This window comes from Haliaeetus albicilla, chromosome 16 (assembly GCF_947461875.1).
Source record: "Haliaeetus albicilla chromosome 16, bHalAlb1.1, whole genome shotgun sequence".
Taxonomy (NCBI): Eukaryota; Metazoa; Chordata; class Aves; order Accipitriformes; family Accipitridae; genus Haliaeetus; species Haliaeetus albicilla.
In genome coordinates this window covers 1763735-1791154 of record NC_091498.1, presented here as the reverse complement: position 1 = coordinate 1791154, position 27420 = coordinate 1763735, and the positions used below count along the sequence as shown (strand labels likewise).

General features: G+C 42.8%; 1 protein-coding gene across 1 annotated transcript; it reads right to left on the bottom strand.

Moving 5' to 3' along the window:
* Window positions 1-5782: 5782 nt before the first annotated feature.
* Window positions 5783-16721, bottom strand: PSMB2 (proteasome 20S subunit beta 2). Its single transcript, XM_069802900.1, has 6 exons — window positions 16531-16721; window positions 14161-14283; window positions 13503-13573; window positions 8492-8654; window positions 6935-6984; window positions 5783-6010 (listed from the first exon to the last, which is right to left on the bottom strand). The coding sequence occupies exons 1-6, from the start codon at window positions 16619-16621 to the stop codon at window positions 5903-5905; spliced, it is 606 nt and encodes a 201-aa protein (XP_069659001.1). The 5' UTR covers window positions 16622-16721; the 3' UTR covers window positions 5783-5902.
* Between the last annotated feature and the right edge of the window lie 10699 nt (window positions 16722-27420).

Below are 27420 nucleotides of genomic sequence, written 5' to 3'. Positions count from 1 at the left end.
TGACCTTGCCCAGTAACAGAAGTTTCAAAGATTCAAGAAACCGTTGTTCAAAAAAATAAAAGAAAACCACAAAATGATCTGACAGCTTCAGAAATGTTTTCCCAATGTCCAGATGCCAGAGTCTGGTTATGTACTTTAAAGTTTGATTCCATATACTCCAACTGCAGACATTTTAATTATACAGACAAGTGCATTTTCTGCTAAACCCAGGATGATAATGATATCTTTTAGCCATGGTCTCAACACACTACATGTTTGTTGAGTAAAAGCAAATGAACATGCTATAATATTCCATGTTCCCAAACAACCATTTCAGACTTTTCCTGATTTTTTTTCTTAAGCAAATTTTGCGGTGGGATCACAGAAAGTTCTGTGAAAATAGTATCACATGGTGCTGTAGCTTTTCCTCCCCAGCATACTTTTGCTGATAAAATGCTGTGCACATCCTCACTTCAAGCACATAGTAGTAAACGTCAAGAGCACTTTTGCAAGGGAGAATGGTATTATCTAAAAAAAAAAAAGTTAAAGATGTACTTTAACTTTACTTCTCTGCTTGTTAGTGCTTGGACTAACTAGTAGAGGATAAATTCCAGTTACTCTTCTTGGTTGTTTTGGCAAGTCACTAGCTGTCTTAGCCTTCACTTGTGAAAACATGGATAATTATCTGTTCCATGGGACAAGTGCCCAACACTTGGAAAAAATAAAATGTGCATCTTCCAAGGGAAGAAACAACCTGGTACATCCTATCTGCCACTGCTGGACAGGGCATTAACCTATTCTCCATAACTCTGAGCTTCTGTGACCATCAGATGATCTGCACAGAGATGAAGAGGCCAAACACAGTTTGTAAGGAGGCAGCAGTGTGCACGCAAGATCACTGCCCTCTGCTGAATGGAAGAGGCTTGTGAGATGCACAGGTTTTCTCCACAAACTGAGTCCCAAGAGCTCTGGTAGCAGGGTAATGGCATCTTGTATTTCAAATGCAACATTTAGCAGGAGGCAATCAAGCATTGCTTCAGCCCACAGGCATCCTGGTGGTACTATAGTAGGATACTGTCAATAATCCTAAAAATACTGACACAAAATATGATGGAGCCTGCTTTGTCTTCTGTAAATTAACTAAAGAAGATGCCCTATTTTCATGTTTGTGCATAAACACTAGAAATATTTGATGACATCAAGGAAGCCTCTACTAAGCAAAAGGTACTTTACCCAAATCAAAATAGACTTAGCCAAGTCACCATTTCAGACAAATAGATTATTAGGCTGGTCCCACCTTGTATAGTTGCCTTAGAGTTAATTTATAGATCCAAGCTTATACTATATTTGCTGGTATTCAGATCTATCCACATTTTATTTCATGTCTCGATAGATTTGATCAGCAGAATTTCGTTTTTCACAAATCTTGCTAACCTTTAATGCTTTACTATATTACATGGGGATAAAGAACATACTGGCAATTCTGAAACAGATCCTTTTAAACATCCTTTCCCCTCTCATCACTCCTCAACAGTAAAGGGTTTTCTCTATTCCTACCACAGCTGTCTTGAGTTAGACTACATGAATAAGCTTATTGGATAACTACCTAATTGCACATTAGCACAGAAACAAAACACTTAAACTGTCACTTCACATTTTCAAGACAACTAACTTATTTTTTAACATAGTCCTCAGCAAGTCAGGAGTACACAGAGATTCAAACCAACATAGTCAATAGCATGGAAAATAGAGAAGTTGCATATTTTAATTCTACCATTTCCATTTTGCTTTTTTAAAAATCTGTTAAAACAACTTATGTCTGTTCAGTTTGATCAGTGCTCACATGAAAATTTCCTGCACTTAATTGCTGTTGATGGCAGACTGATAACAACACATGGAAACTCTGTATAAGGTTAAACCTTTAAAGGAAAAGAATTAAAAACGGCTTGAAGGATAAACTTTCTACAGGTAGTATAAACTTATTTTTCCTTATGGACAATATGTACCGTGTTTCACAGGTGGCAAAGAGGTGTTTCCTTCCTTAAATGTCAAGCTATGTTATACAAAAGGAATATTCTGTCCCTGCTTCAGATTGGGAAATGGAACCAATCCTAAGAACTATGAACATAATCCATAATGTCAACTCTGGCATCAACTAGTACTTCTTGTAAGAACCTACTGTCAAAACTAGAGACAAGTGCAAAGGAAAACACATCCTTGGGAGAGTTTAGCCTGATCTCTCCTCTCTGCTCCTACATTTTTGCTCCGAAAAGTGACAGCTCCATTTTGTTGCAAAAAAAAGTTTCTGCCAGCAACTGTTTCATCACTTCACCATGAACAGAAGTCAAAGACTGCTGAGAATACTCTAAGGGATTGCTCCAAACATGCTTTATTTCTAGATCTTTGATTATTCTATTGCTGTGTAGTCTCTACATTGGCTCACTAATTTCTACAAGCACTCCTGCTGAGGGCACTCAGGTTTACACAGAAAAAGCAGTCCCTGCCCAAGGCTTTTCACCTACCCATGGCTGAACCATCTCTTGGTTTAACTGAATGGGGTCATGGATTTCTTGGACTGGAAAAATCTTGGGGAAACATGTAGGTGAATCAACTTGGGGTGCTCTCCCCCACCAGTAGTTCCACATAAAGGCTGAATACAGCAATAGGGGAGGTAGTTTTTAACCTTTCAGCCATTTCAATTTTTAATTGCATGTCTCTGCTCAGCTGTCATTTGCCATCCCATGCAGGTAGAAGCTTCACCACTCAAGACAACTTTGAGTCATCTAGTCACTTTTAGGACTGTGTAAGTCCTGACGACATTACAAACTTGCACTAAGTACAATTATGCCAGCCAGCTGTCCGAGTACCGATGACATCCTTAGTGCCAATGTTTCCAGTATGCATGAAGGTCTACAACAAAATGCAGATTTTCTTCCATGAAAAGGTATAATTAACACCAAGAAAAAGACCTACAATCACTGCACCTACACTCACATACTTCTTTCAGCAAAGCACCCCCAACATAACGTGGCCTAAGGCACAGAGGCTCTGTTCCCTTGTAAACTGATCTTAGAACAAACTCCAAGCTCCTGAAGAGATGAGCTGGTGCAATGATCTGTTACATGCATGCACAGTGCTCAGGAAGAGACTATCTTTAAACAGGAAACCTAAAACGAGAAAAAGTGCCTTGTTAACTCTTTAGGCCCTGAGGCTTTGGGTAGTAAAACATATGGTCAGAATTACCAGCCAAAGCAAAGCAGAACAACTCACTGTGGCTACAATGCCCTAGGAAAAGGTTACCTTGGTTTACAACATTAATTTTTTATAATATTATGAACAAAAAAACTTATTAGTAGAAAGCAGTACTTTCTTGCAGTGCTCAATTCTTCCAGAGATTTCCTATGAAAGAGAGGCCTGTCATGATAAATACAGATGCTTTTCAAATGGAAAGGTGAATTCTTTCCAAAAGGGATTCCTGCATTCTAGGCAAAATACAGTTTCCAAAAGCTTTAGGGCTAAACTTGAACCTGGTAAGTAGTTTTCTTCTCCTTAAGTAATGCAAATGGAAAACTTAAAACATTGATTTTTCAAACAGATTCTATATATTACTGTCAAAAATGAAAACTGAATGAAAAGATCAGCACTGCAGACCTTTAAAACAATCCAAAGTTATACAGCAAAAGTATCACCTCTTTCCTTAAAAGGTGTAAATTCTTGGGAAGTCCTCAAAAGAATCTACTTCATTAGAGGCCACAGTCCAATCTCATTTGGGGCCAATTCTTTTGTTCTACTGGTTTGAAATAAAGGTCTGTATTTATTCATTCCTAAAGGATGCTGCTCTGTTGGCTTCTGATGCAACCCCTTGTATCTTTCACTCAATGGGGGATTCAGATCCTGGGCCCTGCCCTCAGGCAAAACATATGTTCCACTCCAACCTGAATCCAGCAAGGGTGTTTGCAAGGGAGTAATTGTTTTATGTTTATTAATCACCTGCATGCAAATAGGTGCCAATAAAAACTCCAGGCAGATTCTCTGCCAGTCTCACATAATCTAATAGCACCACACCCCAGTTTCGGTGTCTGAAATAATGAATACCTCCAATAAAGAGGCATTACTACTTTAGTATGCAGTGACAAAAATATCACATCAGCTCAGCCACGCTGCAATGATGACTTTGAAAAAAAGAGACAAGAAACCTGCAAAAACATTCAACATCAGTGGTAAAATAAATTAGAGATGCTGCATATTAACCTAAACAAATACATTAATGCAACATGAAGGGGTGAGATTTCAAGTGCAGAACTAGAACACTCAGACTCTACTCATGTTAAATGTGACCTGCCAAGAGAAAATAGTCAGGCTGGGAACTTCTTTTCTTGGTGTAAAAAAGTTTGAAAAGGTTTTTAAAAGATGAAGTAAATTTTAGCAAAACGTTTCAGAGTTATATGCCACTGGCCTTCAATAAAAGCCATTGCAGCCATAACTACAACAAAACCAGCTAATAATTAAACTCATTCTGGAAAGAATTAAACTACAAAGCTTGATGGGACTTCAGTTCAGAATTAGATTTAAGTAAGGGCAGTCTTGAGAGGCAGGATGAGTTAAAGCACTGGAGCTGCAAATTTCTTCTGTAACATTAAGCTAGTCTCAGTCTCTAATCCAGTTCTCACCTGTTCAGTAAGATGGGAATACTTGGTCTTTAAGAGTGACAACTTTTGGGGGAAAGAGACTAACATTCTCAAACACTACTGAGGCAAGACCAAAAGAGCTTTGACAAATACAGTTAGGTCTGTCACTTACCTTTCCCGACTGAGAACTTGGGTGTTATGCCCTGCCACACAATTAATACAGTCTGCACACAATCTTGTACACATCCATCCTTCTATTTCCAAGATTCTTTTTCCAAGCTTATTCAAACATAAAATAAGCACACAAACAGAGCATTTTAAATGGTTAACTCATTCAATACACGTGCAAGTAGGGAAGCGGTCTCAATGAAAAATTACTCTCAGAAGAATCACTTCTGGGCAGACTGTAAGTATCAGCCACGATAATTATCTGAGGCTGTTCTGTGAAGGGAGTTTTTATATGGAAGCATCATCCAGAGCCTAGACAGATCAGTGATTATTCTCATGGAAACAAAGCTCTAGCTAGTTGAGATTAATTCAAAGATTTATAAAAACTGCGGCCATTTTATTTCCACTGAACTGCTTTTACTTCTAAATGTAGATAACATCAATTAAGAAAAATCATGTAATTGATGCATCAGTTTATATTTAAAATACTTAATGTAGTTATGAGCCTACCATGCCAGCAGGAGAATATTCTTTCCCAGTAACAGAACCATGGCCAGGTGAGTTAAAAGTGACACTAGCATTTTAAAATCCACACTACTTGAAAGCTTCTTTTCATCTTTCACTTGGATTAGATTGAAAAAAGTATAAAAAGAGCAGATTAAGCCTTTGAAAACCTGATTATTACTGTTTTATAAAGCAAAAAGTGGTAACATCTTTGGAAAAATAAAGTAGATGCTGTATGTTTAGCATGAAACACTTGCCCAGTGTTTGTTGAGCTTTAATTATGACAGTAGATGACAGCACATTGTCATCTAGAAAATATAGTACCAGTTTTTCCCCACACATACAAAAACTTGTGTATGTGTGTATAAATCTCAGAAGAGGAAAGAAAGATAAGTAACTTGAATGTACATCCATTAACAGTAAATCAAGTTTCACCTTCACCGTTGAACAATTTACTTAAATACTCTCAGGAAAGATCAACGGAATAAAAAGATAAAACTGGCTATATAAATGTCAATCTTTATTCGATCTCCCAGTGCAGTACATGACTTGTGTGCTTCAAATGACTAGAAAAAACCCAGAAGTGAACAAAAAAGATGACTGCTGAAGAAAGATCTCAGGGGTTAGGACATCGCTTTTGCAAGAGGTATATTGTCCACTTCATGGATGCCATCTTTGTCAATGAACCGGGCATTGAAAGAAGTCAGATTTAGGATGAAGCGTTTCTGAAGCTGTTCAACAAAAGACAAAGACAAAAGAGATGAGATTCATTCAAAGCTTAAATAAAAGAGGAGAGCATAATTTAAGGGATATGCTGTTGCACATCAAAATTTCTGTCCTGGTTCTAGTGACCTGAAATATTAGGAACTAGAGTGGTTTTTTCACTGCTCAGGAACCAATCAGTGTGAGTTTGTTCTCTGTTATAAGACCATCCATGTTAGACAAGCCTAAGCTAGAGATGCAAAATGCACAAGCCTGTTAACAAGGAAGACATTCAAGCAGGAAGACTACAGTGGGCTACAACTTAGGGCACAAAGTATATGTATCAAAAAGATACTTCAAACAGAACCTCTTTAGAGTACTTCTTCCTGATGTTCCCCAGATGTTTCTTCCCAGTTACATTCAATTCAATCTCTTAAAGACAAGGATGAAGAATATTTTCCTACAATAAAAGCCTTGGAGTCTGAAAGGTTATGTTTACGCTAAAATTGATCATGAACTTTTAAGGTCAAATCTTTACCTCAGTTAGATATCACTTCACAAGCTGGAAGAGAAGTACACTTAGAAGTACATACTAGTTAAGTGTAATACAAGTAACAGAAGGATGCTTGCATTATGTTCAGAAGAAACATAAAAGGAAAAAGTCAAAGACTGTCTGTATCAATATTATGCTAAGCATGGAAGAAGCAGAAGTACAGAAAAGCAATTAAACTTCAAGTTTACGTTCTGGAGGACATGAACCATGCTAAGACAACGCAAGCGCCCACAAATCCTTTTCCTCAGTAGCTATTCCACATCTGGTCAATGTGCATTTATTACCCCTTCTGGCAAAGACAGCCAAAAAATGCATCAAGAGGAACAGGAAAATATCAGCAAATGAATGCAAACAAACATTCCTTTCTCAAGATCATAAGGGCCCAAGTTTGGCAACTCACCTCCTCTAGACATTTTTTTAGGAGCTCCACAGCTTCCTCACGTGTGATACCTGAAAGAGAAAACATCCACAGATTGATTTAATTAGAGGCCATCTCTCTCAACAGAAACTTTATTAAATTTAAACAACTTTTCAGCTGAGCACCAAAACCTCTCCTTCCCAGCTCACAGAAAACACTTTCCAGATGTACTGAGGACGCCCTGCACCAAAGCACTCACGCTGCAACAAGCCATTGAGAATCGATTTGTTACACTGAATGGGAAGCATGACGGAATTTTGCCTCCCATGGCCAGGGACTGGGCTTTGGAGAAGTCCAGCCGTCTCTCTCTCCTTGAGTTTATTACAGTTTTAAATCAGCTCCATCTGTCCACAGCCGGCTGCAAGTCAGTGACAGTAGGCGGAGATTGGTTTTAGTGCTACGTTCCCTGCTGGGTATTAGTTTTAATAATGGGAAAGGCACGTGTGTGATGCCCCTGGTATTCTCACACATTAGGATAAAATCCAGCACTCTCTAGGGATGACAAGCCATGACAATGTATTGTAGCTCACTATTTTTCTCTTTTCACGAGGAATGGTGAAAGTGGAGCAGTATAATTTTCAAGGGACATGACTGGAAAACAACTAAGCTCTTCTGATCTCACAAAACTTGTTGCTAGAGTTTGTTCCAGACCTGCATCCACTGTTCACGGCAGAAGTCCCATTGGAATAAAATCATCAGTTTATATCTACATTTCTTGCAGGAGATAGATGAAAAGATTACTAAGCGAATATCTCTGCTATGACATTAAACACACCTTTGCACACAGGAGTAAAGTAGTTTTGTAGCTAAAGCCAAAGATGTCAGATTAACAATATCCCAAGCTTTGTACATTTCCTCATCTGTAAAATGGGGATAGGGCCATGTTTGTTCCTTGGCATTGTAAGAACTGGATTATGATTCTAAAATTAAAACTTTAGACAGGTACAGACATGTACAAGAACTATGATCAACAGCTACCACATGCATAAAACTAAACTAAACCAACCAATCTTCAGCATCACCACTTCAGAGTACTAAAGATAATTTTACCAGAAACATCTTTTCAGTTGTATGTTTTTAATATATCACAAATCCAATCCAAGATATGGAGCAATAGGATCTGGGACTGCCCTCTGAAGATTGATACTCTGGGAAAATGTACGTCATAGCCAACAGACAAGCAAGCAGAAGATAAAGTTATCAAAACGTTATTATTAAAAACAGACTACTAGCAGCTAATGGTCAAGGAAAGTCTAGTCATGTTTTAGAATAAATTGAAACTTCCTTTGCTTACAGTCTGTTATGCTTCAAACAGGAAAACACTTTAAGGAGTTGACTAGTTTCACATTACCATTTCAGCAAAAACAGAAGGCAATCTTTAACAGCTACATTTATTCTAACAAAAAGTTAAATTCAAATCTGTATTATCACAGCAATTGTGCTGGACCATCTGACTCAGCAAATGTCAATCTCTCAGCTTAAGCCTTTAATTTATTAATCGGTAACAGGAGAATTTTCTTCTCCAGAGACTCCACTTACTTGGCTTGTAATAGCGGTCAAGGATGCTGAGGGTAAGGAATGCACCATATCCATGTGCTGCAAAAGGAGCTTTAGCCAGAGCCGCAAGGTAATCCATGTAATAAAGGGCAGGACCGTCGTGGTCATCATAGCCAGCCAGGAGAAGGTTGACATGGTAAGGGGTCTACAAACAGAAACGATGTTTTCATTAAAGCAGCCACACCCAAACCTTTGAATCTTAATTCCCCATGCCACCTACAGAATAGCAACATAGTTGGTTTCACAATTCTTTGCCATAAAATGCTACTAGCAACTACATCAATACTGTCTGCAGGAGATTATGGAACTCAATCTAAAACCAATTAGGTCTTTTGATATGGAATGCATACGCAAATAAAAACATAAAACTCTGACTCTCCTAAAAACTAGTGTGGTTTTTTTTTTAAAGCTTTCATGGCACATTCAAACTTAAGAAAACTTTAATTATGTTTTCACACCAGATGCTTTCATCTCAACATAAAACTTGTGGATTTTTACTGTCAACATGTGAGCACAATGTGAACATTTTGCAATTTATAAGAACTTCTTTGTTAATTTAGCGTGCTCTTTTCTCAGTCACACTACTGTTAACCATAGACTATTTCAGCACATATGAAAGCTTCCATACAGCGCAAACAGTTATACAGTGTTACGCTGTCTTGTTAATTGGCAGTTAGATTTTTATGGCACGTACCAAGTTTAATCTTTAATATTAGGCTAACTTGACCAAGTGAATGAAGAAGATCTAAGGAATTGGTTTATTTCTATTCAAAACTAACTACTAAGATACTGCAACTTCATGTTAGCAGGAGCTTGTTTGGTTGGAAACAGTTTTCTTAAACTAGAAATTTAGTCTGCTTTAGCTGCTGTCTTCTCCGATTCTTGTTTATGACTTCAGCAAGAGCCTATCAAATATGACTGAGAAACACCTACATCTTATCCAAAAAGACCATGTAACCACATTAATGTAACCATGCCTTTTTATTGTGCTGTACTTGCATGTTTAGCAATTCCTTAGCCGTTTCCTTCATGTTTTAGGTTTAGTGTGTTCCACCATAATGAATAAAGCAGATGTCTCTATACATCTTCTCCCAAGATGTGTACTTCATAAGATCATGAAACATGCATGCACTGTATTATTTTTAAATGTAGGCTCAGAAGAAAATTTTAGAATTGTATATATTTTTTAAAACAGCTTCCAGTATTTTCATATTTACATAATGTTTCTTATTAAATTAATCATACTAACAGGATATCTCTTAAAATGCTGGAAAGCCTAGATCAACAAAGCAACAAAATAAGATAAAAATGATGATGCAACTAACCATGATTAGAAAGCAAACACAATTTCACCCTAAAGCCAAAACATTATCATAGGAAACAGTTCATTTTGATACTAAGCACAGTGAATTTGCACTCAAAAAATCATGGGATGCTATATTTTTACTTTCACCAGATAGTAAGAGAGAATAAAGCAGGCTACAGTTATATATCAAACATATCACTGTAAATTGTGTGATTTAATCTTCAAAGCATTCAAGAATATTTGGAAACAAGTTACCATGCAGCTGTATTCGTTTAATTAGTCTGTATTTCATCATTTATTTATTCTGAAACATCACACAAGTTGCTGTTTAAGAGCCATGACACAAGATCACTCAAATTATTGTGTGACTTTGAATTACCAACATTGGCATATGTGAGATACTCAACCATAAATAAATGGTGTTATACAGACTTAAACAAATCTGTAAGCTGTTTTTCAGTTGCAAGTTCTCCTGCTAATGGTCTGAGAGACAACTTCTGAAACTCAAATGTAAATAAAGTGTCCTCCATGCCTTCCTATTATTCAAGAAAGGCAGGATTTAAACATTAGAAAACATATATAATCTATTTATTACTTCCATGATTACAAATCTGCAGACAGCACCTCTTAGTGCTCTCCTACTGGGATGAACATCTCTATGCTGGGACTGGTATTCCTTGTACATCTCAATCCTCTTGTCCATCCCACAGGCAGCCTTGGCTTTTGTAACTAAATCCCTGCCAACAGTTCTAAACTCTTTAGAAGATTGGTGTGATGGATGTGTGGTGGATGACTGACACTCCAGGATAGATTAGATTTTTATTTTTTTCCAGACATAACCTTCCTATTAGAGGCAGTATTTCTCATCCCAAGTAGCTTTACACTTCATGCTGTTTGATTTAAAATAACTACAGCAATTAAGAGATGTGTGAAATTCTTCAGAATTTACAGCTGAAGAGAACAGTTGTGATAAATAGACTAAACCAACAAGATCAGCAGTGGGAGGCTGGGCGGTGACAAGCAGCGGTGTGACATCTGGCGGAAGCCAAAGTCACAGCAAGGGGGAGAAAGGTGGGCGTGAGGAAGCATCCTGCCAAGTGTGGACAAGGAGAGAGGAACTGGCAGTCTTCCTCTGGACTCAGGCCAGACCCTGTCACCTATAATTAAACATAGCATCACAACAAGAAACTGAACTTCATCACGTTTGGAGGGGCAGACAGTTATTTTTCCTATTCCCCACCACCACAAAACCTCAGTAGTATGTTAAATGTACTAAACCCACAGCAGGTGAATCAAGTGAGATGCTGGAGTAGGTACCAGTGGAAGAGGAACTACAGCACCACCGACCTATGTGAAAGCTAGTTGGCTCCAAAGCAGTTTGTAGGTTTGCCTCAACTGTAACAGATAAATGGAAGCCAACAAAGATTCTTCTCAGACCCTGCTTCAGAGTATAAACCCCAACTTTTTAAAATCGTCATTACACTTGATAACTTTCCACCAAAAGAACAACTTCAAGGCACTGCCTTACAAGACAGCCATCCCCAAGATATCAAGAACTTGGACTACATGAGCCACAAAGTTCGTAAATGAAATCAAACTGGATAACAGAGGGAGGAATCCAGATGATGATTAACAACACAGAACAAACTCTGTTTTGGGCTGGGCCACAACAACAGTACAATGCCTGAAAAATTACTGTTTCAGTGTTAGCCACTCCGCTTCACATACCTTCTAGCCTTCCATAACAAACAGCTTCACACAGCGAGTGGCAATAGAGCAACAAACTACCTTCTCCCCCACCAAACTTTTTACTTCTAAGCTATTTTCCTGCTCCTAACAGGAGGCAGTGGCATGTTTTACCTTTTCATTTTTTATTTTTATCATCCACATAATTAAATTAGTAGCCTCCAGGAATCCTATATGCAATTTAAATAGATACAGAGAGCTACAGTTAATCCTTCTGGTATCCCACAAATTATGATGAAAATGTAACAAAATTCAGGGGGAAAAAGATTCTGATGGCAAAGTTTGTATCATCAAATTCTAGATCCCACAAACAAATCAGTAAGTGCTATGTTTAAAGAAAAAGAGTTCTCCCTACAGTATAGAGATCACTGTAGTGTGACAGTAGTGTCAGAGTGCACCACTTGCTCAAGGGCATTGCCATCTGCAACAGCACAACATTTTGTCTCCGGTAAATAAACACATCTGCCTTTGCCAGTGTCCTCCCCACTGTGCTCCCCATCTGGAGCAGGTGAGCTGGAAGACAGGCATGGGCTCAGGAAGGAGGGGAGACATAGGGAGGATCAGGCCTCAAGGGACATGGCACAGAGGAAGACACTAGTGCCACATCAGTGCCACATCCTGCTGGCCAAGTTTACCAAAAAGCCTGTTAAATTACTCCTGTTAGAGGTACTTTAAATCGTATGTAAGAAATAGCTGCTTCTGCCTAAGAGGGCCGGACATTCAGTGTCAGCCTCACCTATACCATCTGTGCAGTTCAGATGCCCTTGAGACAAGCCACCAGCACCAGGCAGCCAACAGCCATCTGGGCCAAGAAGCTTTACTCCTTCACATCAACCTCAAAAACTGCACAGAGTTCCACAAAACACACACAGGCCTTTCAAATCACATCTGAGCAAAAGCTAAAGCAAGCAGCATCACTGCCAACCATCATCTACCAACCATGCTTAATCCATGTAGTAGGCTGAAGTCATTTAAACCAGAAGAGCAGTGTTTCATGTATAAGACTGAGGCAGGACCTTGCACCGCATTCTACTCACTTGCTCTAACTTTAGTAACTTGACAACTTGCTATCTTCAGCTGTCATCCATGTTAGAAATGAGAACAATGATCTCAGGTTGTTCCTGCAGATGAGTTCTTGAAGACTGGTCTGGGCCTCACTCCACACATGTATAATTCTCAACAACAGAGCTCTGATGTTAATACTGGCCTTTATTTGCTACTGTAAAACAACATTTCAGACCTGTGCAGTATACTGTTAGAACAGCAACATAATTTATCCCACGCCCTAGCCCTGACAGTTGTTCAACTTCATTCTCAACATCCTATTTCTTCTTGTTTTCTTTCATATAGAACGTTGAGAAGAATGCTAATGAAATGCTTCCTAACCTTGAATCTTTGAAAGTCCGTTTGCCCCTTCATAACATCTTTTCATACTTTGAAAAAATTACCATAAGAAAAATCAGTAATTGTAGTTTAGTAACTTGAAAATACAGCTCCAACTTGGATTTGATATTTACTGAAAGCCTCATGTTGCTGTTTACAAAAGGGACTTTTTTTGCTAAGTACATCAAACAGCTTTGCTCTATTAAATCATTTTCCAAGAAGATTAAACGGATTCAGAGCATTTGCATGAAAACTGACAACCTTATCTCGATGTTAAAGAGGCTTAATTCACTTAGCTGTCTGCAGTGCTTGTGACAAAATGTTTATTGGGCCCAAGGCTGGAATTTTAAGACTATAGTTGTATCAGTTATTGATAAGTGATGTGATAAGTTTTTTTTAAATAAGCAAATCAAGTTATACTTTAATAAAACATTCTTTCAGCAAAGTGAATTAATCACTAAAAGACAGAAGCTGCCACCTTCTTCATCAGACTCCATCACTTGAAAATGGAAATTTTCCCCTTTAAGCCTTTGCCAAAATCTTTCACCTATTACTCACTCGACTCCGAAGGTAGTCAGCTAGGTTTCGTCGCGTAAAGTTTGCAGCTGCAGTAGGAGACAATTCATAACCTGGAGAAGAAATGTGTGTATTTGATAACAGCACAAATCCATATTCACATTTCACTTCCTGACTTCCCATTTCTATTTTGAAATAACAAGATATTCTTTAGTGACAAAATGTTATGCCATTTGTCTAATTCCAGTTTATTCTAAAAGCTACAAGCATAAACAGGGCCCTCAACATCCGGGTACCTCATATCTGTATAGACCATTAAAATATATAGCTTCAAGAAATTAAAATATTATGGCACATAGCCTGAATTTTTCAGTCCAGTATATCAGGAAAACTAGTAACAGTTGTCATGCAATGGGCATATTAAGAGAAATATTTTACTAACAAGCCCACTACTGTGTCATTTATATTACAAATAGGTTAGCTAGGCTTTGGATAAACCTCTTGGTTTATACCATATAATCCAATCTCCGTTTCTTCATCCTACCTTCATTGCCCCTTCGCTTGACACTAAAAATGCAGAAATCCTTAAAGCTAGAGAAGCTTTGAGAAAAGCACTTTCCACCAACATTGAACTGTGAACTATACCTATCATTAACTCTGCTTCCAAACCCTCAGTGAGTAACTGTTCTCCTTCACTCACCATTTCTCATTTTGTAGAGCTGAACATTTTTCTGGATGTATTCTGCAAATTGTACAGTGTCTCCAGCCTCCCCAACACACAGGAGTAAGATCTTTTCACTCATCTTAAACATTTTGTCATGGTCTAGGCAAAGAAAAATAACATTAAGAGCCATAGTCACAAGAATGAATAAATTATTTTGCCAATATCAGAACGCATCATGATTTCTTTCAGAAGCAAGAAAGAGACTTGGATAACTACATTATGACCTGGAGCACTACTGAAAAAGCCTTCCTGAGCAAACCCTAACATTCAGGTTCTCACAGCTGGTGGCAGAGTACACAAGACCTGTTAAACACATCACCAAGAGAAACAAAGCTGAAATGCACAAAGTGCTTCCTTCAGGAAGGGAGGCATTTCAGAAATACATGGTCTTTCTTACATCAAAAGCCTAAAAGTTCACACAGAATATTGCATTCAGACAATGTTTAACATTTTATGTGGTGCCTCTTGGGTTCAGGAATAAGAGTTTTGCTCAGTGACCATTCTACTTTATCTAAACATGCTGCATCAGAAGCAAATCCTTTAGTATAAAGCTGAAATATCAACACATTGAGCAAAAGCAATCTTAGGAAATCCAGAACCAAATTCCTTGTCAAATGGTCCCCTCTTCCTGATATCCACCACTATCTGAAAAAATTAGCAATTTAGGCAAGTGAGACTTCTTCAAAAACAGGTTTTTACTTGTCATTATTTTTTGTCAAAAAAAAAGAGAAACATTTAAGTATTGACTATAAATTATAAAACATCCCACTGACATGCACAGAAATTAACCGTAAGCTATGCTTACTCATAACTGCAGTTTAAAAAACTTGTCTGTGTGTATTTGAGGGAATCCAAGTTGTCATGATGACCACACTGAAAACAATTCTGTGCTCATTCTAACATCGCAGTCTCATCTAATTAGAGCAGACTGGCACTCAGATATACAAGACAGAAAAATTCAAGTAGCTAGTGATGTGAAAGGAAGACCACTTCTCCATACTGAAGGTAGGTCTACAGAACAACACTAGACCTCCACCTCTGAACTTCACTTTCAGTTTACTAAATGCTGCTGAATAATCTCTGCTGCAAGACAGGTATGAACTGTCACAATCCTCTAATACAATTTCAAGAGTTATTACATTACCCAGCAGCTGCACAGAAGCTGCATGTCTTGAGAGTTCAGGGAAGGCCACTGACACTGATCAGCCCTTACAATCTATTTACAAATTAAAGCAATTACTAGTAAATGCCAACATTCTAAACAAATACCTGAAATTTGTGGGGTTCCCCCCCCAACACAAGTAAGTGCTATGTTCTAAGTATATCTTCCTTAAAGTTTGTGAATAAACCTACTTGGAACCAACTTTAACTTACAAAATGTTGTTCAAAGTCATTATATTTGTATTTTGTATGTGCCGCCACCTTTCACAGCCATCTTTCTAACACTACTCCAATTGACTTTTACAGACCTGAAGTGAAATATGTCAGGTAGAAGCACTGCTAGCTATAGAGCAGTCATGATTTTATGGGGTATTTATCAATACTACAATCTACAACTTAAAAAAACCAAACTTCTAAACCATGGTATTTAGATTTAAAAGATCACTACACCTTGTAAGCAAGCTTCAGTCTAGGTTAGTATAACAGTAGGCAGAAAAATTAATTTTAGAGAATTTCAAGGGCATGATAATCCCCCAGATGTTTTACCACATAAAAAAAGCAAAAAAAGTTACAGTTTGGCTCGTACGCCTTGTGCTATGAATTTCACTGACGCTTTTACTTCCAATAGTTCCCTTCTTCCACGAATTACACTTTACCAGTGAATTAGACACAACCAAGCATTTAATCCCACCCATCATTATCCCCGTGCTGGTTTTTTAACACATCCATATTGCGGTTTGGGTTAACAAGTCAACGCTTACCTGAACCGGTAAGTTAACAAGACAACCCAAGACAGTACAGTCATGTTGGCTCAGGCTTGGAAACTTCACTCTGAGCAACCGGCCCTTTGAGACCTCGGCTCACTCCGAGTGACAGAGACCAGCCAGCAGCCCCTGCAACGAACAGAACCTACACCGAAACATCCCCCCACACCTGCCGATTTTAACAGGTTTTCCTCAGCCGCAGTCAGAGCCAGAGCCTCAGCGCAGCCCAACCCCGCACAGGGAGCTCACCCCTGCTCGCTTGGCTCATGACTGGAGCCCAAGGGCACCCTGCCCGCCCAGGGCCGCTCCGCCTCGGCCGAGGCTCCCCGCCGGGCCTGCCCCGGGGAGGGCAGAACTAACGGGCCCCCTCAACCCGGAGCAGCGGCGGGGCCGCTCTCGCCGCGCGGGCCTCGCCTCTCACCGTGCTTCATCTGGACAATGCTGGAGGCCGCCACCGTGTCGGCGGCCACCAGGACGTAGTCGGGGCCCTGGATGCCGATGAGGTACTCCATGGCCGGCCGCGCTCCGCCGTCCCCTCAGGCCGCGCCGTGACACAGCGAACCGCCGCCGCCGCCGCCTCCTCCTCCTTCTCACCGGGTCGACGCGCAAGCGCCGGCGCGCAGCGATGACGCCACCGCTCGCGAGAGCCGTCGCCGGCGGCGGGAAGGGGGGGGTCACGTGACGCGGGGCGGAGGAGGCAGCGCGAGCTGCCCGGGCCGGCCTGAGGCGATGGGGATGGAGGGGCGGGTGGTGTTCCACCCCCCCCCCCCCCGGTTTTATAGCCGCCTTCACCAGTTACAGGGCTGGCCCTAACGGCACCTGGAAGGGGTACGGGTCTGTCAGCGTCCCGCGGGCTCCTCAGGGAGCCCGGCGGCCCGGGAACGGAGCTCTGGGTTGGGGCGGGGGGGGGAGTGCTGATCGGCCGGTGTGCTCCCACAGAGCTCTGCCCTCGGCCGGCACGCTCTGTGGGGACAGGGGTGATCCTAAGCTGTGGGGACGTTGTGGTTTTAAGGCAAACCTGGCTTTCCTGTCAGGCAGATTGTCCTCGGTTTTTGGTTTGGGACAAAAATCCTGGGAGTCTGGGTGTTTGGCGCCATTCCCGGCCAAAGCATACCGTGTTTGCTATTAAAGAGCACAGTTCCGTGGCAGAGTTCTCAGTGCAGAAGATGGAGTGGTGATAATCGCACGTCCTGCTTCTGCCCTGCGCTCTCTGGAATAAAATCGAGCCAGCCTGGCGGTCTCAGCCAGAGCAAATGGCTGGCTGCTTGCTGCCAGCAGTCTGTGGAGGTCCAAGAGGAAAGAAAACCACTCTAAACCTTCCTTGTATGGCAACTGTTCTTGGGCACAAACTCTTCTGGAAATAAATGACTGGCAGTCCTGCAGCCTCTGATCTATGTAGTCAAAGGGAACTGAACTGTAAAGAGACAGTGAAATCCTTCCAGGAGCGATGGAGTGATTTATTTGCTGCCCATCTTTCTGTGTCAGGAATAGCCAGCAGTGCCAGCTGCGTGCGGAGCCGAACTCCGAGCGGTTTGCAGCAACAGCCTGCCGGTCCGCAGCCGGTAACTACAAGTGCGTGCTCAAACCCTCCCGAGTCCCTCCTGCCGCCCTGACCACTCCAAGCAGAATCCCCCCACAGTCAAAGGGACGAGCCCTGGCTTGACTCACCTATTGAGCCAATAAAGGATTTTTTTTTTTTCTGTCCATGCCAGCCACCAAGGGAGAACTGAGCCGCAAACGTGCCTGCGGATTTTTCTATCAGTTGATGGCTTCAGAGCTCCATGAGCTCAGGTAGAGAGCTTGGATGGTATCTCTGTTTCGTCACCTGCCTAGACATGGGTTCTGACAGATGGTGATCAGCAAATGCTGTTCCCTGCTATTCCCTTCTTTGCCCCCCCCCCCCCCAATCTTCTTAAATTTCTCAGGGCAAAAAATGTCTTAGGTGGCTGTGCAGCACCCAGAAGCTTCCAGGTGTGGCTGTAATGTAGATAATTAATAACAAGAGAAACAAAACAAGTGCTCTAATTGCCTGGACATTGTCTAACTGCAGGCGCCATCCTGACGAGCAGAGTAACTCCAACTGGCACTTGGTTTATTGATTAGGCTCTGCCCCTGCCCGAGCCCCATCTAATAGGTTCACTAAGTGCAGCTCCACAAAGACCCAGCCCCACGCTAATGAAAGGGGCCACCGAAGCATTAAAGCCCCACGGCAGTTGCCGTGAAGGAGGCAGCCCCAGGAAATAAAACTCTGGATGCTACAGCACGTGGCAAACGCCCAACTGCACCTATACCAAAAAAGTCACTGTGTAATTATGAGAACTGGGCATAACCTTTGTGTGGTTTAAAAAATACTAAACATGCCAAAAAGCAACAGCAAATTGTCTTCAGGAAACAGTATAAATGAGTGTAAGCAGCAAATTCACCATTTTGACTGTTTTCCAATTGCCTGTAGCTACACTTGTTAAATTGAGTGCTGCGTGCATAAATCAAAACAGGATGTTTTCTTTTACCTAACAATGGCCAAGCTCTGTGCCAGTGCTTTAGTATTTTTTATGTGGATCCAATCTGAAGTTTTAAATACATTTTTCCTATAGATCTCCGTACGTATTGCACATGCATGTACAGCCCGCCAGTCTAACTTAGTTATTTTTTGAGACCTTTTTAAGAGAAGGTTAACGAAAAATCAACAACTACCATCCTTGTTGATTTTTATTGGGCCCTAGGGTACAATTAAATGTTAAGGTTGTTATTGAATTTTCTTGACAGATTGAATTTCCCTGTTTAGGAAGCATGCGTGCATCCAGTACACACCTACCTCTCTTCCTGGGGTGAAGCCACTTCTGACATTACTGCATCAATATAAGACGGACAGCAGGACATCTCTGCCTAGCAGAAATCGGGGAATATTTTCCACCATGAAAGTGAATTTGTCCAGGCTGAGCTATGTCTTAAAATTGAACGTGCCTTTGCCTATTTTATTTTCAAGACAGATATTGCAGTTATGTGTATTTATACATGTGTGTGTTACACAACCTTGGTGGGTGTTATTCCAAGAACAAAAGCTGTGAATAGCACAGAAATGCTAAGCAGCCTACATAAAACTCTTATATGCACTGAGACACCTGATATACAATACACGGTTTCTGATACTGAGATCCTGTACCCAATATACAGAGATATCCAAAGACTCTGAGGTGCTCAGAGTATCTTTTCTCTCTTGCTCCAGGTAAGTTATGGAGCTGAAGCATCCCAGTATGAAGCAGGAATGGGAGCACAGAGAGTGAGAGGCTGTGACAGAGAGAGGAGCTCGCCCTTCCATCCTCCCATCACAGCTTCTGGCAAGTAAAGTGTGCTTTAGCTGGAAATGTGATATCTTCTTAAAAAGGAAGGTCGATTCTGTAAGGAACCCTGAAATTGAAAAAAAAAAGGATCACCCACAAAGGAGGAAGCAGCTTGAGTTTATTATGTAACTTGCCATAATTCCCTGGACAGCTTTACGCCAACAAATCGGTGTAAAGATACATACAACGAAGGAAACTCAGCAAGGACAGACTGGTTGAGAAAGGGGAAAATGGGAGGGCTGAGACATAGATAGAAAAGCTGTCAAGGATGAATAGCTGTCATGTTTTCTACACAAAGGCAGGCAAGTAGTTAGTCATGTGGGAAAACCTATAAAACAATGAAAGTTAGTAAAAAGAGTCCTCAGCGCAGCCCAGAGAGTCAGCTCTGCACTGAATATAAATCCGCTGAGCCCTGTTGCAGCCACTGGAGCTGTTCAGGGTGACACCAGCTGTGGATCTGGCCTGGGCAGTAATTGCTCATCTCCAGTGACGCGGGCTGACCAGTACTTCTTAATTTAAGATGATATTTATAGAGGAAAACATCGCAGTCTCTTTACTAGGTGCTGATTGCTCCAGCAGAGAGCCCAGAGCTGAGCAGAAAATACGGAGAAGTCATTGCATCAACAGTTGGAAAACAAGTGTCTGTGAAAACATAAGCTGGCTTTGCAAATCTTTCAGCATTTCTTTTTCCTCCCCACTATTTTTTTGCCTCTTCTTCACACATTGTCCGTGAGATATTGCAGTTGTTCTTACCTTTGCACAACAAGCTCACTTTCATCTGATCAGGCCGCACACTGCTGTGCCAGCCGGACGTCAGCTGCCTGGCTACCCTGAGCGCAATTGCTCTCCGACAGTGTGTGGTTCTCATGTTAATGCTTAGCAGACTTACCATGCTTCTGACATTTGTAAACAGCAACACACTTTATGGAGGCTCCCCACAGGGTCCATCCCAGGTCTGCATACACCCAGGGGCACAGGGACTGTGCGAATTCACATGCAGTACAGATACAGCCCTGCCATAGACAGAAGATCTGCTGTGCAGAGAAGTTGTGATACATTTGCGGTCACTCGGCCAGAAACAAGCACTCTGCTTGCTGAAATCCTAGGCTGCTGGCTAATTGCTTGATGACTGGCATCCATGCCTCTTCCACCTGTTATAACAGCAGAACATTTTTTAGAGGGGACACAGTGCCCTAAATGTGGCAGAGGAGGAGGAAAACTGCAGGTTCTATCTCTGTCTCCTAATCTGGCAATCCCAATTCCTGTTCTCTTTCCAGAAGAGTGATGCTGAGCCCTCCTGGGTGCGTTGCCACTGCCTTCTGCTAAACCAAAGCTGGGCAGTGCTGGCCTGGAACACCTGGGTTCAGCTTTCTGCGCTGTCCCCAGCTCACAAGGCAGCCCAGCAGGCGTGGGGCTATGGTATGATGCACGACTGCGGTATGGGGGGTATTTTTCATTCCAGGGATTGTTTGACTAGTGTTTGCACTGGCTTTTGCCCTTTGCTGTCATCTGTCTCAATATGGTATTAGTAAAGATGATGTTACAGTTACTGTAATGCCTAGCCAAGGTTTCCTGCTAGGAGCTCACTGCTTTCCAGAGAAGAAAAGGATCCTCATGTTCCTGCTATTTCAGGTGCAGGAAATGAAAGCGCAGAGAGGAGAAGTGATTTAGTGGAGATCACAGGGCAGGCTAGCAGACTGGATAGGAATAGAAACGTCTTGATTCACTGAGCTCCTCTCTAGCTGCTGAAGCATGCCGTTTGGATCACACAACCCTGGAATGAACTCTGCAAGGCTTACATGGAGCTTTGCTCTTAATCTCTCCGTCTGGGCTCCACAGAACCCCTCAAGCTGACTTTCTATGGGTCTAAGCATGGTAGATTTAAACAGATTCTCCTTAGGGATGGGCAGGGACAAACATTGCATTGTTCCGCCCGTGCCCAGGCTGGTGGGCAGTCCCTGGTGCCAGTCTGTTTCTGGCTCTGTTCTCCCCACCAAGATGCCTCTGGGTCAATGGAGAACAACTGTTGCTGAAGTTTCAGCTAGTAAAAGTTGAAGAGTCTTTCACATTTGTTTTGACAGATGGGTGTTAAACACTACCTGGATGGAGGGGTTTTGTCAGTGGTATTTAAATCATGAGCCTGGCTCTTCTGGGATGCAGAGCGGACTGTTAGCATCTCCCTGCAGTGCTTGCTTTCAGGCATACAGCAGCTTCGCAGAGGGATTGCTCTGAACTCAGGAGGCCCTGTTCACCTCTCCTGCCATTTTCCAGGCTGAGGTCAGTGTGGAGGGAGTGGGTCCTCCTTGCCCACCACCAGCAAAACTTCTTCCTAAGAATCCTCGTTCTTACTGAACTTGTCAGGAAATGTCAATGTCTGGCAGCGTCAATCCTGCAGGCATCCCACAGCAGCCCCCCACTGCCAGTGGCGGGTGAGCGGGCTGCTCTGCTTCCCTGGTCCCAGGTCCGTTGCAGAGTGTTTACCCTCCACCTGTGATGGCAAGAATGGGGCATCCATTGGAGTGTGCAGGTGAAAATGGATTGTAACCTGCCATCTGCTGTGTCAATAGAGCTGATTAGCGCTTGTATGTGTCTCTGGCAGGATTGATCTTGCAGGTGAGAACGTTTCAGAGACCAGCTGGGGCCCCTCTCCTCAGCGGGATGCTCCTTCCTGAGTGGTTCTGCAGTGGTCATCATTGTCTCCTTGTGGTGGGCAAGAGGATATTCACTGCAAGAAGCTGGGATGCCCAGGGACAGGAAACGTTATCTCTCAGTTTTCCTGTTTCTGGAGCCTCCCTAGCACTGCAGACCATCACGGCTCCTTTCCACTGTGGTAACTTTTGGTTCCCTCTCCCAGCTTGATTTGCTGCTGAAACCTTCTCGGTGAGGCAGGAAAGCAACAGGCACTGCAGGCTAATATTGCAAAAGCTCAGTGATGCAAAACCAGGCTGGTGATCCCAATACGATGTCTAGCTTTGAGTGGTGTGTGACCCATAACTGTACAGCTCTGTGGGGTCTGGCAGGATCATCTATTTCATAACCATTGCTAATTGTAAAATAAACCATAAAAAGAAAAGTTGCTCCAAGTCATTGGATAGTTTTTTTTCCCTGCCGAGGAGGCACAAATCAAGAAATCAAAATGTTTAACATACATAACAAACAGAGATTTCTGCAGTATTGTGGGAGGTTTATAGACAGCAACATCTAGTCAAAACTCCCACCCAGCTTCTCCAGCTCTGTCCTTCTGTTTGAATTCCTCCTGGTCACTGAATTATTACTTTTCTTACTATTTCCTGTGCTTTAAAAGTGGGGAAAGCACAATCAAATTATCGTCATGCTCATTTGGTTAATTACCCATTTAGTTACTTATTCAGTTCATTAAAAAGACGCTGGCCACTGTCAGCTTAGAGGAAATTCAGAGAGGCAGGCAGTTGGGAGACAGGATATAGGATGAAATAGGCCATTACTCCGGCCCACTGAATGGCAATTTATATCCCTTCTTTTCTGCTACGTCACTTCTGTGCACAGTTTGTTCTGGATTTAAAAAAAACAACAACCAACAAACAAATGAAGAAAGCATTCTGCTGTAGATGACCATTTCTTGTTAGAATCCATTTAGGTTTAATCCAAAGCTCTGCAGAAGACCAAACCACCTATTTTAGGACTCCTTTTTTCAGTTGAGAAAAATGTGCTGCTCCACAGGTCATAAGATGCCTGTAATTATGACCCTGAATAGATAGAAATGTTGCTTCTTGAGACAAATTCTATCTGACAGTTTTTACAGTACGTTCGTTCAGAGCAAAATGCCCTGTCCCCTGTCACCCGGATTGAAATTATTAAGAAAGACAGACATTTCACTGACAACTCTAGCCTCAGGGGGGAAAATATTCCTTCTGTTCCCCTCTGAAGGTCAGAGCTCACATAATGCAAAACACTTAGAACACGTGCGTACACATGCTCACACACATGCAGAATAAAACTTTCTCTTCAGTGGAGCTCTGGATAGATTTTATGGAAGACAGGAACCCGCTTCACATGCGTCTCAGAGAATTTTGGCCAAAAAAGATGAGTCTTACATTTCTTCAGTGTTAAGTTCTTATTGTCTTGTAAATTATCTCTTTCTTCTTTGTGTGTAAAATGCATCAGTAGATGGTCATGTGTGCTCACATGTTCGTACTTCCACTCACATGATACATACCCAGACGTGGCACATCAGTCACTGGCAATTCCTCTGACAATCTGGAATCTGCGGGAAAGTCACACTTCCCTGGCATCTGTTTATTCTTTCAAAATATTTCCTGGCTGCTCTTCCGTACTGATAAAAGCCCATTTGCAACTTGTATGTCCCACTTATCACTTAAACTGCATTGCCAGCTGTCATTTGGCCCAGTTTGTCACACAGAAGTGTCCCTGTGCTGGGGATGCGCAGGTCCTCTCCATAGGAGCACCAACTCCTGTCTGTTCAAGAGCCTTTTTGTGCTGGAGGAAAGGCAAAGCCTGGCCCTTCAGTGCATCTGCAGTCCCGGCTCGACGTGTTAATACAGAGGTACGCTGCTGCATATGAGCTGTCATTCACCATGTCTTGCCTGTGGATCACCGGGCTCACTTAATCTAGGGCTGAAAATTGGACTTGAGCCAAGGTGACTGGAGGTGGGAAACCAGACTGCAGTTCATTAACCTCTTCCCATTGCACAGGGTAAAGCAGCGGCTCCGTCTTCCCCCTCTTTCCAGCAATTTGGCATGCACCAGGCTCACGCCAGGTCCCTGCTGACCGCATATGTGGCCTGGTGTCATTTGCACTGAGTTTCCCTGGCTGGACCCAGCTCCCAAGCACTGACCCTGCTTTTTCAGCCTGTCTTAAAAACACTTTCTAAATCAGGGTGTTAATGGGTAGCTGGTTTGCAGCTCCCCTCCCAACACCCCAAGACGGAGCCCTTCTGAGATGCTGGCCCATGCTCGTCTTCCAGAAACCGCTGGATTAATGTCACCATCTGCCCGGGGACCTGAGGGGACCCCAACTGCACAGACCAGCTTGTTTCTTTGGCTGGCTGTGTAAGTGATGTGCCTCAAGTCGCACACTGGCATCAGTGGCAGAGCTGGAAACAGAGCTCGGAAGCCTTTGTTCCATGTTTACTCACAGAAAAAGAGTGGAAAATGCAAGCCCTGCTCTATACTGCCTGCTCCAACCATCCCATCCCACTGTGCTCTTGCTCGGTGGGAATACAGCCCAGCCCAGATGTCATCCCCCCATCCTTGCTCTATCCATCACCTCCAAAATATTGCAGGAGCTCTCCAGGACACCAGCGCCTGCCAGTCCCCTCTCCCAACGTGTGTGCTGGTTTCTGTGCTTGTTTTTTGACACCGTTGTTGTTATCCACCAAGCAGTGTAGAGACGCAGGGGGTGCAAGGAGGACACAAGCACTTCTCCGGCGCTTGGGGTGCCGGTAGCACAGGGAGGCTGAGCCCTCCCTGGAGATGCTGTGCAGGAGCTGCGGAGGGGACCGAGAGGTGCTTGTAGGTCTTCCCGGGTGAAGCCAGGGCTGGTGAGGAGCTGAGCGGGGAAAGTGGAGGGCTGAGCACCCCGAGAGCAGAGGAGGGAAGGGGAGTGCTCCGGTGGCCGCTCTCCTGCCCCAGCAAACCAGCCCGTCTCCCCGACTGCTCTTCCCACGGGGATGCCAGTTTCTGCACAGCATCTTCCCTCAGATCCGCAAGAATCTTAAAACTTTTCTTTCTTCTTTCTCTCACTCCGTCTTTTTCTAAGTTTAATTCTGAACAGCCGGCTGCGTTCAGCCTGACTGGTTTGTTATGGCTTATAATTTGTGTTAGGATTAATTAACTAATTACCGACAAATGTCCGTTGGCAAGATTCTGCTTCTGCTTGTCAACTTGAAGTATTTAATTATTTTAATCATTTACTTTCATCTTCAGAATTTATGCTCTTCCAAGAGCGTTTCTAGGCATCTTTTAATTATTATTCTGATTTTTTTTCAGAGGGGTGGTGAGCTGGGGGAGGAGAGGTGGGGGATGGTATAATTTCTCATTAACTATTTCAGTGAGGTAACTTCCTTGGAAACTCATCCTTGGTTCTCAAACCCTGGTGCAGAGAAGGGGCAGTCTGAAATGAAGGTTGTGTGGGGATGCACAGAGAGGGCTGGGCTGGGCTTTTGCTTCCCAGTTAGAGTCCTTCCTTCCCCAAAAGGATTTCAGGGATCCAGACTGGGTGATGCCACTGTACCTGTTCCTTGGTCTAGGGGCTCAAGCTGGCGTTGATTTACACAGATGCTTCCCTCACCAAGAACAACCCCCTGACTCCAGGGGAGAGCTCAGGACACCCCATTAGGCACAGAAGAGTCTCTACGGAATCAAAGTCCAGGTGGACTCTCAACCTTTGTGCCAGCAAGTAAATAAAACCAAAGATCATGGCAAAATGTCCGTTTATACAGATTTTTCATCTCTAAAAGATCATGAATTGCTTAAAACCCACAAACTGAATTCTGCTTTGAGCATCCCACAGGTTTGAATGGGGAAAGCAGGAGCACATCAGGACAGATTTGGGCTGTGGGCATGCACGGGAATCCCAGCCCCTAGATGTGCTGCCAGCGGTGGGATGGGAGGGCAGCGGGTAACGGGGAGAGTGGAAAATTCAGCCAAGGACATCTTGCTTTTACAGGAAATTCCACAGAGCTGCCACAGTCAGGACCCCACCTGAGAGCACCCTGAATGAAGAGTTGATTTGCTCAGGAAACCAATGGACACCCTTAAAATATAAAAATATATTGTATACATTCAATGTATTCATTTAATTCCTCCCTTCCAGACTCACTGATCCTTGCTGTTCCTTCCCAATTTTGATCCCAAGGTAGGGCAGCATGCCACGGTAATGCGATGGTACGTGTTTTCAGTTTGCACGCTTAGCACCCGGTCTGTAGTGGCACAGGCAAAGTACCACTATCCCAAACACAGAGTGTGCTGTGGGAAGCTTCCCTCGACAGCCTTCGCACTCGCATGGAGCTGCAATTTAATCCCAACAGCGAGAACCCAAGTCTGCACAGGTCTGCGTGCCGCACCCCGGAGTCCACCCACGGGTGTACCGGCACAGGAGCACGTCCACCGGGCACCCGGCTCTCCGGCAGACCAAGCTGGTTTGGAGAGCACCGGGAGATGAAATGGCAACTCAGCACCTCCCCGTGCCCAGGCAGATCCCGAGAATACAGCCTCACACTCAGAGCTAAGCAGCCAAGGGATCTAATCTCTCTTTTTCTTTCACACATCAGAGCTGCAGCACTTCTGTGGGATTAAAACATGAGAAAAGAAAGCGTGATAAACTGATAAAAGACAGTGAAACTCAGAGTCTTTTGCTGATACTTTCCAGCAGATTTCCAGGCTTTTTTTCTTGCCAAATGCTTTATGCTGCCAACAAACCAAATTCTGAGGTGCTTGCAAAAATCTTCCTTTGGTGGCCAGCTGCCCAGATGGGCATAGCCCCATGTCTTTGAGTGGGGCACGCGTACCCTACTGATTTCAGGAGTCATCTCTCTAGTAAAGGCTAATGAAGGATTCAGCCCCAAGAATATTTCTTTCCTGAAACAAATGAATCCCTTGGACCAGAGCGCTGATGAGAGTGTGCTATTTAAAAGGTTTCTTGAGGGTACATAATTATATTGAAAATAATTAGGGGCAAGGCAGCAGTATTATTACTACTTATCATATCACTCTAAACTTAATCCAGACTGATCTATGGGAAGGCATTGGGAATGCAGAAGATCGATCTTTCTTAAGTAAGATGAGTCCATAACGTTGCCAGTTTACTGAGCTGACATGGGAGGCAAGAGGCCAATTTCCCCTTAGGAGTCACCTATTGAGGCTGGTAGCTTTTACAAGAAATGAATGGAGGGAACCAGGAAGGCTGAAACGCAGTCCTGGCATCTCTGGAATCTGAGATTCGGTGCTGATCATCTGGTCCTTTAGACAAA